This window comes from Falco biarmicus, chromosome 1 (assembly GCF_023638135.1).
Source record: "Falco biarmicus isolate bFalBia1 chromosome 1, bFalBia1.pri, whole genome shotgun sequence".
NCBI classification, from domain to species: domain Eukaryota; kingdom Metazoa; phylum Chordata; class Aves; order Falconiformes; family Falconidae; genus Falco; species Falco biarmicus.
In genome coordinates, this window is record NC_079288.1 from 38930515 (window position 1) to 38945057 (window position 14543).

At 63.5% G+C, this 14543-nt stretch overlaps 1 protein-coding gene across 3 annotated transcripts; it reads right to left on the reverse strand.

Annotated features, from left to right (window-relative positions):
- Positions 1-2450: 2450 nt before the first annotated feature.
- On the reverse strand, positions 2451-13947 carry LOC130143695 (carbonic anhydrase 15-like). 3 transcript variants are annotated; one of them, XM_056326541.1, is made up of 10 exons: positions 13622-13947; positions 11582-11776; positions 10148-10886; positions 7240-7436; positions 5549-5719; positions 5205-5365; positions 4375-4467; positions 3950-4016; positions 3577-3743; positions 2451-2948 (listed from the first exon to the last, which is right to left on the reverse strand). In XM_056326541.1, the coding sequence occupies exons 4-10, from the start codon at positions 7277-7279 to the stop codon at positions 2730-2732; spliced, it is 918 nt and encodes a 305-aa protein (XP_056182516.1). In that variant the 5' UTR covers positions 7280-7436; positions 10148-10886; positions 11582-11776; positions 13622-13947; the 3' UTR covers positions 2451-2729. The 3 variants fall into 3 exon arrangements, with proteins under 3 accessions (XP_056182516.1, XP_056182515.1, XP_056182517.1); XM_056326540.1 differs by lacking the exons at positions 10148-10886; positions 11582-11776; positions 13622-13947 and adding an exon at positions 9174-9372 and having other exon boundaries at positions 7401-7436; XM_056326542.1 differs by lacking the exons at positions 10148-10886; positions 11582-11776; positions 13622-13947 and adding an exon at positions 9174-9215.
- Positions 13948-14543: the final 596 nt, after the last annotated feature.

Genomic DNA, 14543 nt, shown 5'->3' on the forward strand with positions numbered 1-14543 from the left:
GGCCTGGCACTGGAGCAGTCTGGGGGGCTGCAGCCATTTGGGGGTCACCAGGGCTGACCAGGTCCTGCCACGCTCTGCAGCTGAACCTGCTGCTCTTGTCAGCGGGGCCTGTGACCACCCTGGGCTGGACCCGGGCACACCTGTGGGGCAGCTGCCCTGTAGCCTCTGGGCATGAGGGGCTGGTGCTGGGCTGTGCAGTGGGGCAGGGGGCATGAGGGGACTGGGGAACAGGGGGAACAGTGTGACATAGAGGGACATGGGGCACGGGCAGCATGGAGGACACAGGGGGAACATGGGGGGATGAGGGGTACAGGACACAGTGGGACACAGGGGGCACAGTGGGACATGGGGAGAAACAGAAGACAGTGGAGAGGGGGGACACAGGGAGCATGGGGGCACTGGGAACATGAGGACACAGGTTAACAGGGGCCTGAGGACATGGGGGCACAGAGAACAAGGGAACACATACTGATGGGGAGCATGAGGACACAGGGGACAGGGGACTGAGGACTCAGCGTGTAGGGCCTGAGGACAGGGGGGATAGAAGGCATGAGGACATGGGAGAGCAGGGCTCAAGAACACAGCGGGACAGGGAACACGAGGACATGGGGGCACAGGGAACATGAGTATAGACGGGGGGACAAAGTCCCAAGGACCCAAGGGACGGGGAGCATGAGGACACAGAGGATAGGGGCCCGAGGACATGAGGTGACAGGGAGCACAAGACACAGGGGACAGGGGCCCGACGACACAAGGTGACAGGGAGCACGAGGCCACGGCGTGCAGCGGCCCGGGACACACGGGTGCCGGCGGCGGGAGGCGCGCGCCCCCTGGCGGCCCCGTGCGGCCCTGCCCCGCTGGCGGTGAGGCGGAGCGGAGCGGGGGTCCCGGCTCCTGGGCGCGGCCGGGGCTGCGGGGGGACACGGCCGGGGCTGCGGGGGGACACGGCCGTGGGCAAGGGGCCGGGCTCAGCCCCTGAGGCGGCGGCAGCCCGGGCTGCCGGGGGGCACACGGGGCGAGCGTGGCCGCACGCTGCCGGCGGTGCCGGGGCTGAGCCCCCTTGATTCACACGGTCCGGGGGGGAAGGTGAGCGCAGGGCCCTGAGCGGGCTGCTGCCGCCAGCCGGCACAAGCTGGAGCCGGGCGGGAATTACCAAGCTGGGCGATGGCCACCACCGCGCTGGTGGCAGGGGGCTGCGGCTGCATGTGGCGTCCCGCGCTCGGCATCCCTGCACAGCATCCCGCACCCGGCATCCCCACACAGCATCCCACGCTCGCCAGCCCCACACAGCATCCCGCGCTCGCCAGCCCCACACAGCATCCCGCGCTCGGCATCCCCACGCAGCATCCCGCGCTCGGCATCCCCACACAGCATCCCGCGCTCGGCATCCCCACACAGCATCCCGCGCTCGCCAGCCCCACACAGCATCCCGCGCTCGCCAGCCCCACACAGCATCCCGCGCTCGCCAGCCCCACACAGCATCCCGCGCTCGGCATCCCCACGCAGCATCCCCTGCTCGGCATCCCGTGTGCGCTGCAGGCCCCATGGCACCTGGCACCCCCAGGCAGGAGCAGTAGCTCTGCTGTCCCCTCCCCATAGCAGGGCGGCTGCTCTGAGACCCCAAACCTGAGCTCTGGGGTGGCTTTATAGAGCCCTGGCACCTGCAGGGGCCTGCAAGCACTCCCTCACAGGGACCATGGGGCCTTCAGCTGGGCCCCTTCACCCGCTGAAGATGCCCCTTCCCCCCTGTGGGCTTCAGAGGGAACCCAAGCCTTGTGCCAGGAGGATGCTCAGGCCTCTGCACCCATGGGTGCTGCAGCCACCCCTTGGGCAGGTTGGCAGGGGGAGGGGCTGGAGCAGCGGTTTCTCCCCAGAAATGATGAAAACCTCAACCTGCCTCACTCTGCTCCCATATAGCAACCTGTGCTCTAACACCCATAATTCAGGAGAAGACAGGAACACGCCTGGAGCTTCAGCACATTAATTATGAACCATCCCATTCGTCTGGGCCCTGACTCTGCCCCCACCTCAGCAGGCAGCACAGGAGCAGTGCCAGCAGCTGCAGCTATTTCTGCCAGAGTAAAATTAGCTCCATGGAAAAAGCCATCGGTTCCCTGCGACCTGCCCCAGAGCACTGAGTAGTGCTGTGGCCCCGGGGACAGCCCCGTCCCTACAACAGCCAGCCCCAACCCTGGGGAAAGCAGCAGGGCAGTGTCTGCAAGCACAGGGACTGCAAGGACCCTGAGCCACTTGCAGGGTCAGGATTTGGCCCTGGGAATCTGTTGCACCAGAAGGAGAGGGGAAGCCTCATGCCTGCCTGCATGGCCATGCATGGGGCCAGTATCCCCAAGTGCCACCCAGACACGGTCCCCCAGGTCCCTCCCCACTAACCCTGCACCCCCGTGCCAAGTACCCTGCCCCAGCCACATTGAAGGGACACAGAGCCAAAGAGGCAGCAACCCACAGCCGCTGGCAAGAACCTCGGCTTTATTCCAGCCCCTAGACCATCCTTCTCCCAGCGGCTGCCACCGCCCGGGTAGAGGGACATTGCAGGGCAGCTCCAGGCTTGCAAAGATCCAGGTTTGCAAAATCTTCACCAGCCAAGGTCCTGACATGCTTTTTTGTTATGTTTTTTTCCCATTCACCCATGAAAGAGATGCAGCACCTCCCTGTCACCATTGCAGCAGGGCGATGCTCATGCGGAGACCATTGAAAGGCTGGGTTAGACCCTACAGAGTTGATGAGAAGGGGCCAAGCAGGCCCAGGAGGAGCAGGGGGGACAGGAGGTGGTGGTGGCCCCCATGTGGGGACCCGCCACTGGCCGTGGCCGCCCTGGAGGCGAAAACCTTCCTGCTGCGGAGGGGCTGCGGCGGGCGGAAGTTGTTGGTCATTTTTAGGAGCGTGGAGCCGGTGGCCGGGAAGTGGAGGGTGCTGACGAACGCCCGCAGCTGTGCAGGGGGAGAGGCAGGGTGGGCAGGCACTTTGCTGGGCACCCTGAGCCCCTCCCTGCTTGTGAGTCCCCTCTCATGCTACCCCACTGCCGATGGTGCACGACCCATGGCGTGGCCCCACACCGGCACAAGTCCTCCCACCACCCCTCGCTGCTTTCCTGAAACCAGACCCGTAGGGTAAGTACATGAGGCAGGTCCTTACAGGGACGGGGTCTTGAGTTTTAAAGGAGTCAATTGTGTTTCAGTGCCTGTGCTGAGCACTTACAAAGTGGCTGGTCCATGACTGCCTCAAGGACTCGTCTACTAAGATGCCTGGGCAGCAGAGGAGAACTTCATCCATCCAGGCACCCACCCACCTCCTTGGAGCATCTTCCAAGCTCCAATGGGTTCACTCCCATTTCACCTTCTGAATACTTAGGCTGGGCAGGAGAGCTCTGTGGATGGGATTTCTCCTTGCTGGCATGTGGCCATGGCCTCATTACTTAACCCCCATAAAACTAATTGGTTGCCAGGAGCGTTATTACAGAAATGACTTTCCCTGTGCTGCTTAGGGGTCAGGAAGGGCAAGTAGATGGGCCACCCGGGGAGTCCGGCCTTTTGGACACGGGGCTGTGCATGCCAGTACCTGCTCCCGGCCGATCTCCACTGGCTCCTCAAAGACAGTCCAGACGACGACCTCGCTGCAGTCAGGGGTGGTGAGGGAGCCCTGGTAGCGGTAGTACCTGGAGAGCCAGCCGGCATGCGGCAGCAGGGTGCTCAGGCGGAAGGTGGAGGCCAAATCCACAGAGTCCCCTGCAGGGCAAGATGTGAGCACTCAGCCCACCCCGTGCCGGGGATGTAGCAGGGACAGCAGGGCCACCCTCAGCGGTTTCCCTTCAGCCAGATAGCCCCACGGTCTAGCAGGTCCCTCCCTACCCAACCCACTGGGGCACACCCCTGCCCTCCCACACTGGGGTCTCTCCCCGTTCCACCCCTGCCCTGACGAGGAGGGGACTCACCAGCATGGGAGACATTCCTCAGCCCTGCCACAATGGTGTTGTAGTTGGTGTTAGGGGTTTCGGAGACCTGCAGAGGGGGAAGCAAGCAGCTGGGGCAGGGCAGAGCCCGGGCAGGGCAGAGCTGGGTCATCCTGCACCACTGAGCATCCGCAGGCAGAGCCATCCCCAGCCCCACATCGCCGCAGAGGGGCAGCAGGAAAGAGCTCCCAGTCAGCACCCCCTTGAGCGAAGCTGGTGGGGGATCATGGCACCTTTTGCCACTGAGGTTCCGCAGCACCTCCTGGCCTTCACCCAGCCCTCCCGCCCACCCTCGCTCCCTCGGGGCAGCTGTGCAATGCTCCCCAAGCCGCACTGCAAGCAGCCTGATCCTGGGGCGCCCCCCCCCCCCCCCAACCCACCAGCAGTGTGAGTCCCCACAAACCCACCTGGAAGAAGAAGCCGAGGACAGCCAGCCCGTTGGGATGACCCTTGGCCTCTGCCAGCGTCCGGTACTTGACATTGATGTGGACAATGTGCAGCTGGGGAAAGCACGGAGGGGCCAAGTGTGGGCAACCACCCCCAGCTGACCCCTGGCAGCGGGGCACTCGCCCACAGATCAACCTGGCCAGCCTGGGGCGGCCAGATGCTGAGCCAACCACCCCCCAGAAAAGCCCTCCCAGTCCCAGGTCCCATGGGCGCTCCTGCAGAGAGGCTGCTCGGAGGATCAAAGCACCCCCATGAAGCAAGCATCCTTTGAAGGGGGTGCAGAAAGTGGACCAGCAGTCCCGGGGAGCCTGCCAGCCACAATACATAAATTTTGCTCTCCTCTGGCAGACAATTAATATTTTAGAGGCACAGAGCCTTTTTCACCCAGAAGGATCCCAGTGCGCTTGGCACAGCATGCTCCTGCACTCTTGCTTGCATTCACTGACTCAGCGTGCGGTCCCAGCAGGGTGCAGAGCCCTCCAAACGCCGCTGAGGGCCTCCAACAAGGCAGCTTAGCCCACACACGATAAAGAAAGACCTTGAGTCTCACATCAGCTGCTTTTTAACCACTCAGGTGCCCTGCGCAGCGGCTGCTTGTACCCCAGCACCAGCACAAGGCTGCAGTGATGGCGAGCACAGCCAGACTCGACAGTGCCACACCGCAGAGCCCTGGCACCCCACTGCATGGCACCCTCGGGACGCAGCAGCAGCATGCTGTCCTATCACACCAAGGACTCAGGGGCCACCCAGACAGGGCAATACAGGGCAATGGGTGCTTTTTCTCGCCTACCTCCATGGGGAGCTGGCGTCCGTCGAGGGTGTGCTCAGAGCCATTCCCGGCTGGGCTGCCCCAGTGGAAGTGGAGCTGCAGGGCACGGTACCTGCCGGGGAGGCCCCCGCCGCTGATGGCGATGTGCTCAGAGGCCGACTCACTCACCAGGCTCAGCATCACTGCGAGGGAAGCAGGACAGGGTAAGGCTGAGAGTTTGGATGCGGGACAGCCCTGGCACACCTGGGCTCATTCTCCCCAGGCTTCATCCCCGTGCTAACACAAAGCGGTGGTGGAGCTGAGCCCTGGCTGGGATGGTGCCCAAGGAGCCGGGGCAGGGGAGGGTGCCCACCTGCAGCACGCACCTGTGTGCCCATCGTTTGCCAGCCTCCACTTGCCCGGGGGAGCCTGGTCGTAGCCCTCAAAAAGGATGTCCCCAAGGCCACCGTCCCGCTGCAGCCGGCGCCTGTCGATGTTCACGGGGGACTGCTTGTCACCGCCACACGTGGCTTTCAGCTCCTTCCAGTGGCTGGGGCCTGCAGAGGAGGAGCAGGGGCACCGTGGGCAGCCACCCAGCCACTGCTACCCCAGGGGGGACACAGGGCCGAGGCTGGCCCAGCCAGCCTCAATGTGCTTGCTTGCATCCCATGGAAGCCACCCTCCTGCCCGGCCAACCTTCCTCCCTATTGATGAGTGGGGGCTTATTGCAGCCTCATCCATAATTCAGCAGGATTTCCTCACGGGGCCGGGGACTATATTTAGCCTGGCAGCATCGTCCATCCCTCCAGACTGCCGCTAGTGAAGGGCAGGATTTTCTCCCAGCCCCTTCTGACTGTCCCTGCAAGAAAAGCCAGCTGTGGGGCCGCACCAGTCCCTGCCCCCCCACACCACAGCCCCTGGTATGGCTGCCGTGACACCCTGCTCCTTCCCCTGGTGGCCCAGGGGCAGCCCGGGCTGCCTGGGGTGTCAGCATCAGCAGTGGGCACTGCCAGCGGCTGGGCTGCAGTTCCACCCAGGGAACGGGAGCTCCCCCGATGTCACCAGCCCTGTTCACCCAGGGCACCCCCGGTCCTGGGGGAGCTCAGGGCATTTCTCCCCAGGCACCACAGGCTCTGCTCCAGCACACGCTGTGGCGGGGCAGCCTTTGGGTACAACCAGGCTCTGGGGGAGCTGTCCCCTGCTCAGCTGTCACACTTACCTACCTTCCTTTTGGTCAGACAAAACCCCAGACCCATGCTCACTCCCACCTCCTGCCCCCCAGGCTTAAGCCCTGTCTCCTTCCCTTCTTTTCTTGTTAGTCCAGGCAGCTTTTTGCCTGGAAACCCTGGGATCCACAGCCTGGCCATGCTGCTGCCTCCCCAGCTCCCCAGCATGGTGCTGCTGGGTGGCACCACAAATTACCCTGTGCCTTCATTAAGGGACCGCTCCCCGTGGCCCTGGTGTGGGCACATGGCCGGCTCCATGCTGCCCGAGCTGCTTCCCACCGGCCCTGCTTCCCTGCCAAAACCTGCCCTCGCCGCCGGCCTGGTGACATTAAATCGCTGGTAACACCAAGTGCTGGTCCAGCAGGGATAAGTGGAGCCCAGCGATTTACATGCACCGGCCACGGCCGATATGCCACGGCAGCTGGGCACGGGGCATGTAAACCCAAGACCTATAAAACAGTTGGGCTGTAACAGCTGATTAAATGCTCGTTGATCCTTAATTAACCTTTTACAAGCTATTTGCATGCTTTGAGACAAAGTGCCCCCAGCCATGCTTCCCTTCCCCAGCACTGGCAGGCAGGGCTTACCACCTGCCCAAATGGAGCCGTCCGTCCTCGAGCCGGGCCCCTGTGCCCCCAGGCCCCTCGATGCCTGCGCCTTGCTGGGGTTGCTAATCCATATTTTAAATCCAGGATTTAATTCGCTTCAGGTGAAAGGGAGAAGGCTGCCCCAGGAGCACCCAGACCTGGCTGGGGTGGGAGACCGGGGCCAAGCTGCTCCAAGGGGCTCAGGCACCTGTCTCCAGTCTCTGCACCAGCACGCCTGGAAGTGGAGCTCCTCTAACCACCTACCTTGGTGTGATATGGGGGAATTTGCCCTTTTCCAAGCCATGCTCCTGACTGCAGCCTCACTGATGCTGCTCAGGGTGCCCACAGCCAGGCTGTGGGGAGACGTGGGGGCCTGAGCCCTGCACAGCCCCAGCACACCCCATCCCGCACGTGGCACCACTCACCGCATTTGGGGTCCTGCGAGTCATAACACCACTGCCCTGCGGGAGAGAGGAGAGCTCAGGGCAGGCAACGGAGCCAAGCACCCACTCCCCAAACCCACCTGCAGCCGTGCCCAGCCCCCCAACAATGGGGACACTCCTCATTGCAGCTGGGGGTCCTGCTGGCACTCGTTTTCATCCTGGTTATTCTTGGCGCTGGTGTTTTCACACTCTCCCTGCCTCCCCCGGCCGCTCCACAGGGAAACCTCCCTCAGCATCACTCCAATCCTCTCCAAGGCGGCCAAACCTCGCTGCTTGCGGGGCTCCTTCCCCAGCTGCTGTGAGGCCATCCCCCCCTTACCCACCCTGGGGAGCCGAGGCAGCCCCTCGTCCCACACCAGATGCCTTGCCCACCCCCCAGCAGCCCTGGGTGAGCAGGGAGCTGAGTGGGGGGCTGCCGCAGCCCTCCCCTGGTGCTTTCCGTGGCTCCCGTGGGTGGACTGGCAGCAGAATGCGGTTGCGGGGGGCTGTAGCAGGCAGGGGATGGCGGTGGGCAGGCCTGTGCCCATGCTTCAGGGACGATGGCTTACCCCGTCACTCAGGGCTACCGAACTCCCACCAGCACTGCTTCCCCCACTCGAGGTGGCCACAGCAACCATGCACTCGATGCTGGGTGCTGGAGCAGCAGACGCAGGGAATGCTGAGGAGATGCTGGTGGGATGCTGAGGAAGCCAGAACCTGGCTCCTGCTGTCTGCACATCCACCCAGGGCCATCAGCTCTGCAATGGGAGCCAGGAAGCACAGCCCTTCCCTGCTCAGCTCCCTGTCCTGCTCCTGGCAGGAGGTACAGAGAAACCCGGAGCTGCTTGGGGCCAGCCTACATGAGTAGTCTCTGCTGATGACCAAGGGACTGTGCCAGTGGGCCGGCTGCAGGCGAGCCAAGCCATGTTCTCATGCCAGCCGCAGCCGCTCGGACCAGCGGGACAAAGGCAGCCCTGCCTGCCTCCACCTGTGCTGCTCGTGGCCCCAGCCTGCAGCACCGCATCCAAATCCTTACTACAGCGGTACAGGAGACACCAGCCCCAGAGGAGAGCTGGGATGGTGCAGGACTCAGAGGGTCCCCAGGGCAGGGACCTCGGGCTTTCCTTCCTGTCCAAGGGGAAGCCGAGTTCCTGGGAGACCCCCAGAGCCACATCCACCAGCCCTCACCCGACCTCGAGCATCTTCTGCCAGGAGCCAGGGTAGCGCTTGCTGCCACCAGCCTGACCCAAACGCAGGTGAGCACCCCAGTGCCTCAGCCCCAGGAGAGCAGCCCCAGTTTGCTCAGAGCTTTCATCTTCCTTAGTGGTTCCCAGTGGTGCAGGGCTGTGGGGCAGATGAGCCGAAGCCCAAGACCCAAATGCCCCAAGGGGACCCTGGCTGGCCTGGACACCTCCTGCCAAGTCAGATAGCCCAGGGTGGGCTGGGACCTCCCCAAGCCTGGTGGCACAGAAGGGACATCCACTAGTGGGGAGGAGGATGGCGGGAGGGCAGGGGACGAGGGCAGGGGACGGCTCCTGGGCCAGGCCAGGTGCCCCAGTCCCTACCTCCAGCCCTGCTGGTGCAGCTGCCCCCAGCACCCCGGCCCCACGTCACCCCCCAGCACGGGGGAAAGGGGAGGGGATAACCAGGGCTGGCACAGGCGACCACAGCCCCGCAGCCCCCGACCCCGGTCCTCTCCCACCGTGGGGACCCGCCGTGTCCCCTCCGGCCACCCCAGGTGCCCCGGGAGGAGGGCGGGAAGGCGGCGCATCTCACCTCCCGCGGCTGCTCGCACGACGAGAGGCAAAGTCAGAAAAGTTATCCCCAGCCCCTGTGTCCCCATGCTGGCGGCAGGGACAGGCACCGGTGGGCAGCGGCCCCGCCGCGACGCCCCGTCCTCCGCAGTGCGCCCGGGCCGGCGGCGGGGCTGGGCGGGAGGCAGCGCTGGCAGCGCCCGGCAGCCCGCAGAAATCCTCCGCTCCAGCCTGTGCACTGCTGTTAAATATTCATCACAAGGGCTGAGTTTTTAACTCCTCGGCTGCTAGGAGGGAGCGGGGGAGCGGCCCGGCCCCCAGCCAGCCCCTCTGTGCTGTGCCAGGCCCCTGCCCGGGATGCCAGCCCAAGGGCAGGCGGCAGGGACAAGGCAGGGGAGGGGGGGGCTGGAAATGCCCCCGGGTGCAGCACGGGCCCACTCCCCGTGGAGGGGTGAGGGGGTGGCCCCCCTGTGCCATCCTGCTCTCCGTTCCCGAAGCGGGGGCTCAGCAGCATCCTCGCTGTGCCCCATCCTGCCCCCGTGCACGGTGCTGTGGGGCCACAGATGGGCCCCAGGGAGGCTGTCAGTAGTCAGAAGGGGCTGGGGGCACCAGCTCTGCCCCATCCCCTCCCCACTCCTTGCAGGCACATGCCATGGGACAGCCTTACCCCCACCCCCAGCTTTGGCAACCCCCCAGCCAGCAGCGGGTCCTGCCATCCCCCACGCTCCCGTTGGGGACCTGATGAGGGGCAGGCAGTGCCATGGGGACCACGGGCCGAATCCAGCTCATCCCTGCCAACAGAAGCCCCTCCCTGGGCAAAGCCCAGCAGGCACCCACAGCACCCCATCCGCAGGGCACAGGTGGTCTCCACAGCCATGCTATAGGGGATCCCCTGAGTCACCAAGGAGCAGCACACTGGTGGGATAGGATTCAGCCCTTTCCCCTCCAGCTGGCCCAGGCAGGTGGGCAGCACTGGGGCAGGAGCTCAGCACCCACCTGGGCATCACAAGAGCCTGGTGCAGGCACCCCATGCTGGTGGGTCCAGGTATTCAGCTCCTCAACAAAGAAGCAGTGCATGCTGGCCCCATTGCACCCATCCTGGCAGGTTCCACGGGAGCCAGAGCCTTGCCAGCGGAGCTGAGCTCTCACAGTGGGCAGGTGGGAAGGGGGTGAAAACACAGGAGCAGAGTGTTGTCACGTTCTCCTAAAATATCTCTTGCCATCTTCAGGCAGCAGTGAAAGGAGGCCACAGGGCCCAGCCCGCAGCTCCTCTTGCCGGCACTGGGCCCTGGCCGGGAGCGATGCCTGCCAGGATGAGCAAACCCGGCAGCAGCACAAGGGCAGTGGGAAGAAGCCTCCCGCTGCCAGCTTGGCCAGCAACGGGCTCCGGCTCAGTGGAGCTGCTTGGCTGCCACATGCTACGAGGGGACAACACACCCGGTGGGACATGTGCTCGGTGGGGTCTCTTCACAGCATCTTCGTCCCCCTGCTGGGCAGAGCCAGCCCCAGGCAGGTGCCTGGGCAGCACGGAGCCATGTGTTTGGGCACGGGTGCGGGGCACAGAGGAGGGCAGCAGTGCAGGGCTCCCCCAGGCTGCTCTGGATTTGTGCCATGGTTGATGCTTGGCCCCTGCTCCGGGGATGAGGTAGTTTGCAGAGGGCTGCGATCATCCTTCCGGAGCAATCCGTAAAGGGCAGGCAGGTGAGGCGGAGGGTCTCACCGAGTCCGCAGCCTGCTGCAGGGGAGGAGAAGAGCTGCTCCAGCACCCAGGGGGGAACCAAGACCTCCCTTGGAGACGTAAGCCCACCAAGTGGCACAAGCACCCCCACCATCTGCCCGCAACAGGACAGCCCATAGTGCCAGGCAGTGGGGGGGAAACAGCAGACCCTTGGGGCTCAGGAGCTGATGGACCCACCATCCCTGGGTTATTCGCCCCCAGAGCATTGCCCAGGATGGAGGTGCCCACCAGGACGTTCTTTTAAAGTTCTCAGGCTTCTCCAGTGGTGATTTTGGCAAGGAGGGCAAGAGCAGAGGTGTCACCACAGAGACCGCATGGCTGGGAACGCCAGCGGCACCATACTGCAGCATACAACCCAGCATGTGACGGAAGCGAGTCCCTTGTCCTACTAAGGGCTCTGCCAGGACAAGGAGAAGCACATCCAGCCGAGGGACCCACAACCACCCTGTGTGGCTGGAGGGGAGTGGAGAGCCATGATGGGGCTCAGCATGGCCCAGCCACGGGGCAGGAGTGGAGCAAGGAAGCAGAGGGGGCTACAAGGCACAGGGAAAGGCAGCGGCAGCACTGAGGTGCTGTGCCGTACCCTGCTCCCTCCCATCCCCAGCTGCCCTGCTCCCTGGGGTGCACCACTGGCTGCTGGCACAGGCACCAGGCAGGAGCAACCTCCAGTTTCTATAGGAACCAGATCAAACCTTAAAAGAGCTGCTCTGTACTTGCCGCGGTGGTGGTGGTGAGCTCACAGCCGATCCTACAGCTCTGTGCTGTCCTCCTAGGGAGAGACCACATCCATCATCCTACTGCCATAGAGCCGGGAGGTGGGTGAATCCCTGCAGATGCACGTAGTCACAGCACAAAGGGCAAGAGCCATAGCAGGGGAAAAAATACCGCTGAAAAATAAAAATAGTTACTTAAGCTGCAGCCATCGATCAGTCGTGGGCATGGTGCCACCCTGCTGGGAACCCCCACCACGTGCACCGTCAGCAAGCGCTGTACCAGCACGCAGTGGAGGTGCCAAGAACAACTCCTGGAGGTAAATCCCGCGCTGCCACCTGGGAGCCTGGCCAGTGTCCTGGGTTGACGGGGACAGTGACAAGACAAAGGCTTGAGCTGCCAGAGTGTGGTTCGCATCACCCAGGGATAGGTCCACAAAGGGTTGTAGGCATCCAGAGAAGCAAGTGCAGTGGGGCAGTGAAGTTCACTGGCAATAAATACTCCAGCCACTTCTGATTTTCCATGAAGATCTTTGATCTCCATAATAAACTGCTGCTAGCCCAGGCAGAAAGCCGGGAGCAGAGCAGGGAGCACAGCAGAAGCCCACTGCCGGTGCCGGCACAAAGCAAGCACTGTGGCTGGCAAATGTGCACTGGCCACACGCCACTGCACAGCCCCTTCATTCATCCCATGCCCCCACCACTGCTGGGGTCTGTGACATCTCCCCCCCACAGCCTGGCACCCCCCGGGGTCATTGCCAGCACGTGGCCCCTACACGCGTCCAACCTGTGTCCCCACGTCCCTGGCATCCTCTCAGGGGCTGAGCGCCCTGGACATGCCGCACTAAGCATGGGTACCAATTACCCTCCCAGGAAAATGCATTTTAAGCTGGTAAAAGCTTACAGCTGAAGGCTGACCAGCAATGCCCCTGCCACAGCATCCAAATGTCAATGCTGACAGCCGCTGCCCTGCCCCCCCCCGCCCCCCCCCCCCCCATGTCCCTGGGGAGCAGTGGTGAGCCCCGAGAGCGCTGGCTGTGCTCCAGGCACTCCTGGCTGCAGCATCACCCCCGACCCCAGGCAACAACAGGGCAGGAAGGAAAGGCAAGTTGTATCTGCACAGGGTCTTGCAGCACCAGCAGAGCCCCACGCGGTCCCTGCCAGACTGAGCCCCTCCGAGTGCTCACAGCCTCAGGCAGCTGCTATAGAGAGGCATTTGTCCCCCCAAGACCAGCAGCGAAGAGTGGGCTGCATCCCATCGCCCTCGGCTGAACCGGCATCTCGGCATCTCCCAGCCCACGGCGGAGGTGAGGTGCTGGGTCCTAGGGGCTGCACTGGTTCGGGTCCAGCAGTGACGGAGGCAGCTGCGGCGACAGCTGCCCTCTGCGGGCACAGGAAAGGGAGAGCGGAGCCCTCTGCGGCACCCGTGGTGACGATGACACTGCACGCTGGACGGCTTTCAGCGATGAACGCATCCTGCGGCCACGAGCGGGGCACAGGGACAACCCAGCCATGCTGCGGGGACTTGTGCCGCAGCACTCGCAACGAACACTGTGAGCCCGGCAACTCATCAAGAAATGAGTGAACGTTTCCAGGACCTGAGCTCCCAGCCTGGAGCGTGGGCAGGCGACACCGGGGCCAGGTCTGGCCCGTGCAGAATGGAGCTGCCACTCTTCCCCTGCACCCACACCCAGCCCCTCTCACGGCAGGCTGGGACCAGGAGATCAGTTGTTAATTTTTCAGATAATTCCCCCAGGTAAAGTGGATTTGACTCTGCTTGGCTCTGGAAAATGCGATTGCAGCGCTTGATTGCAGCACTCCTACTGCAGGCCATGCACAGGGCTGTCTGCAGGCCAGGGGCAAGGACACAGGGGCTCCGCAGCCCCGCACCCACTGCCCAGCCGGCTCCAGGGGCAGGTAGGTGCCAGCAGCACAGCTTTACCCACTGCAAAAGGCCCTCCAGCCAGCACACCGCCCACACCAACGTTTGGAGTCTCCAGTCACATCACTCGAAGTACGTACCACTCAAGAGGTGACTTCCACAGCAAACACCCAGCAGCACCGCCGAACACACCTCGCCTGGACAGAAGAGATGCGACCGTTCGCCTCAGACCTGCTATCATGCCACCCGTACGCCACCAGCCTGCCAGCTCCAGCCACAAGCCTGCACAGCCGTTTGAAGAGGCTGATTTATCCAGCAAGCTCTTTCAGGAGGGTATTCCCCGCTATCAGCCAGCTTTGTTAAATAATTGAGTGTTACAGGCTCTCTCTGGAGAGGCAGCACCACCTCGCAGCTCGGCGGAGGGGACAGGGGCAGGAGAGCCCCCCCTCCACCACACACCCCAGCTCGCCTCCCTGCCTGTGATGTACGGCAGCCCGGGCTGGTCCAAGCAGAAATGCCACGTGCAGTGCATCGCCCCGCAGGTCAGCTGGGGCTGGCGCCAGATGGGAAAGCCCCTGCACACCCAGAACACACCACCAACCAAAGCTCCTCCTGCCACCCCAGCACCGTCACCCCAGCACCCTCCCGCCAGCCCCCCTACCACACAGGAGGTGTAACACACGATGAAGGAAAGGGTGGAGGTACCCAAAACCTTCCTCCAGAAATCCAATGTAAAGTTTGGAGCTCAAATTTTGGAATAGCTGAAGAGGGAAGGACAGTGGGACCTTGCATCAGGCCTCTCCACCAGCCTCCCCAGTGCCTGCTGGGCACCCAGAGGCAGCATGGCTCAGTGCCAACACTGTCCCCCCTCTGATTTCACAGCAGCCACCGACTGTTCATTGCCAGTAGCCTGCTGCCCCACACCGGGAGCTGGGGGTCTGGACCACCCCCTCCCATCCAGCACAACCACCTGACCCTCCTGCCTGGGGCTCAGCATCTTCCCACAGGTTTGGGGAGCACAGCAGGAACAGGCTGCACTTCAACTTTTTGGGTATAAAACCA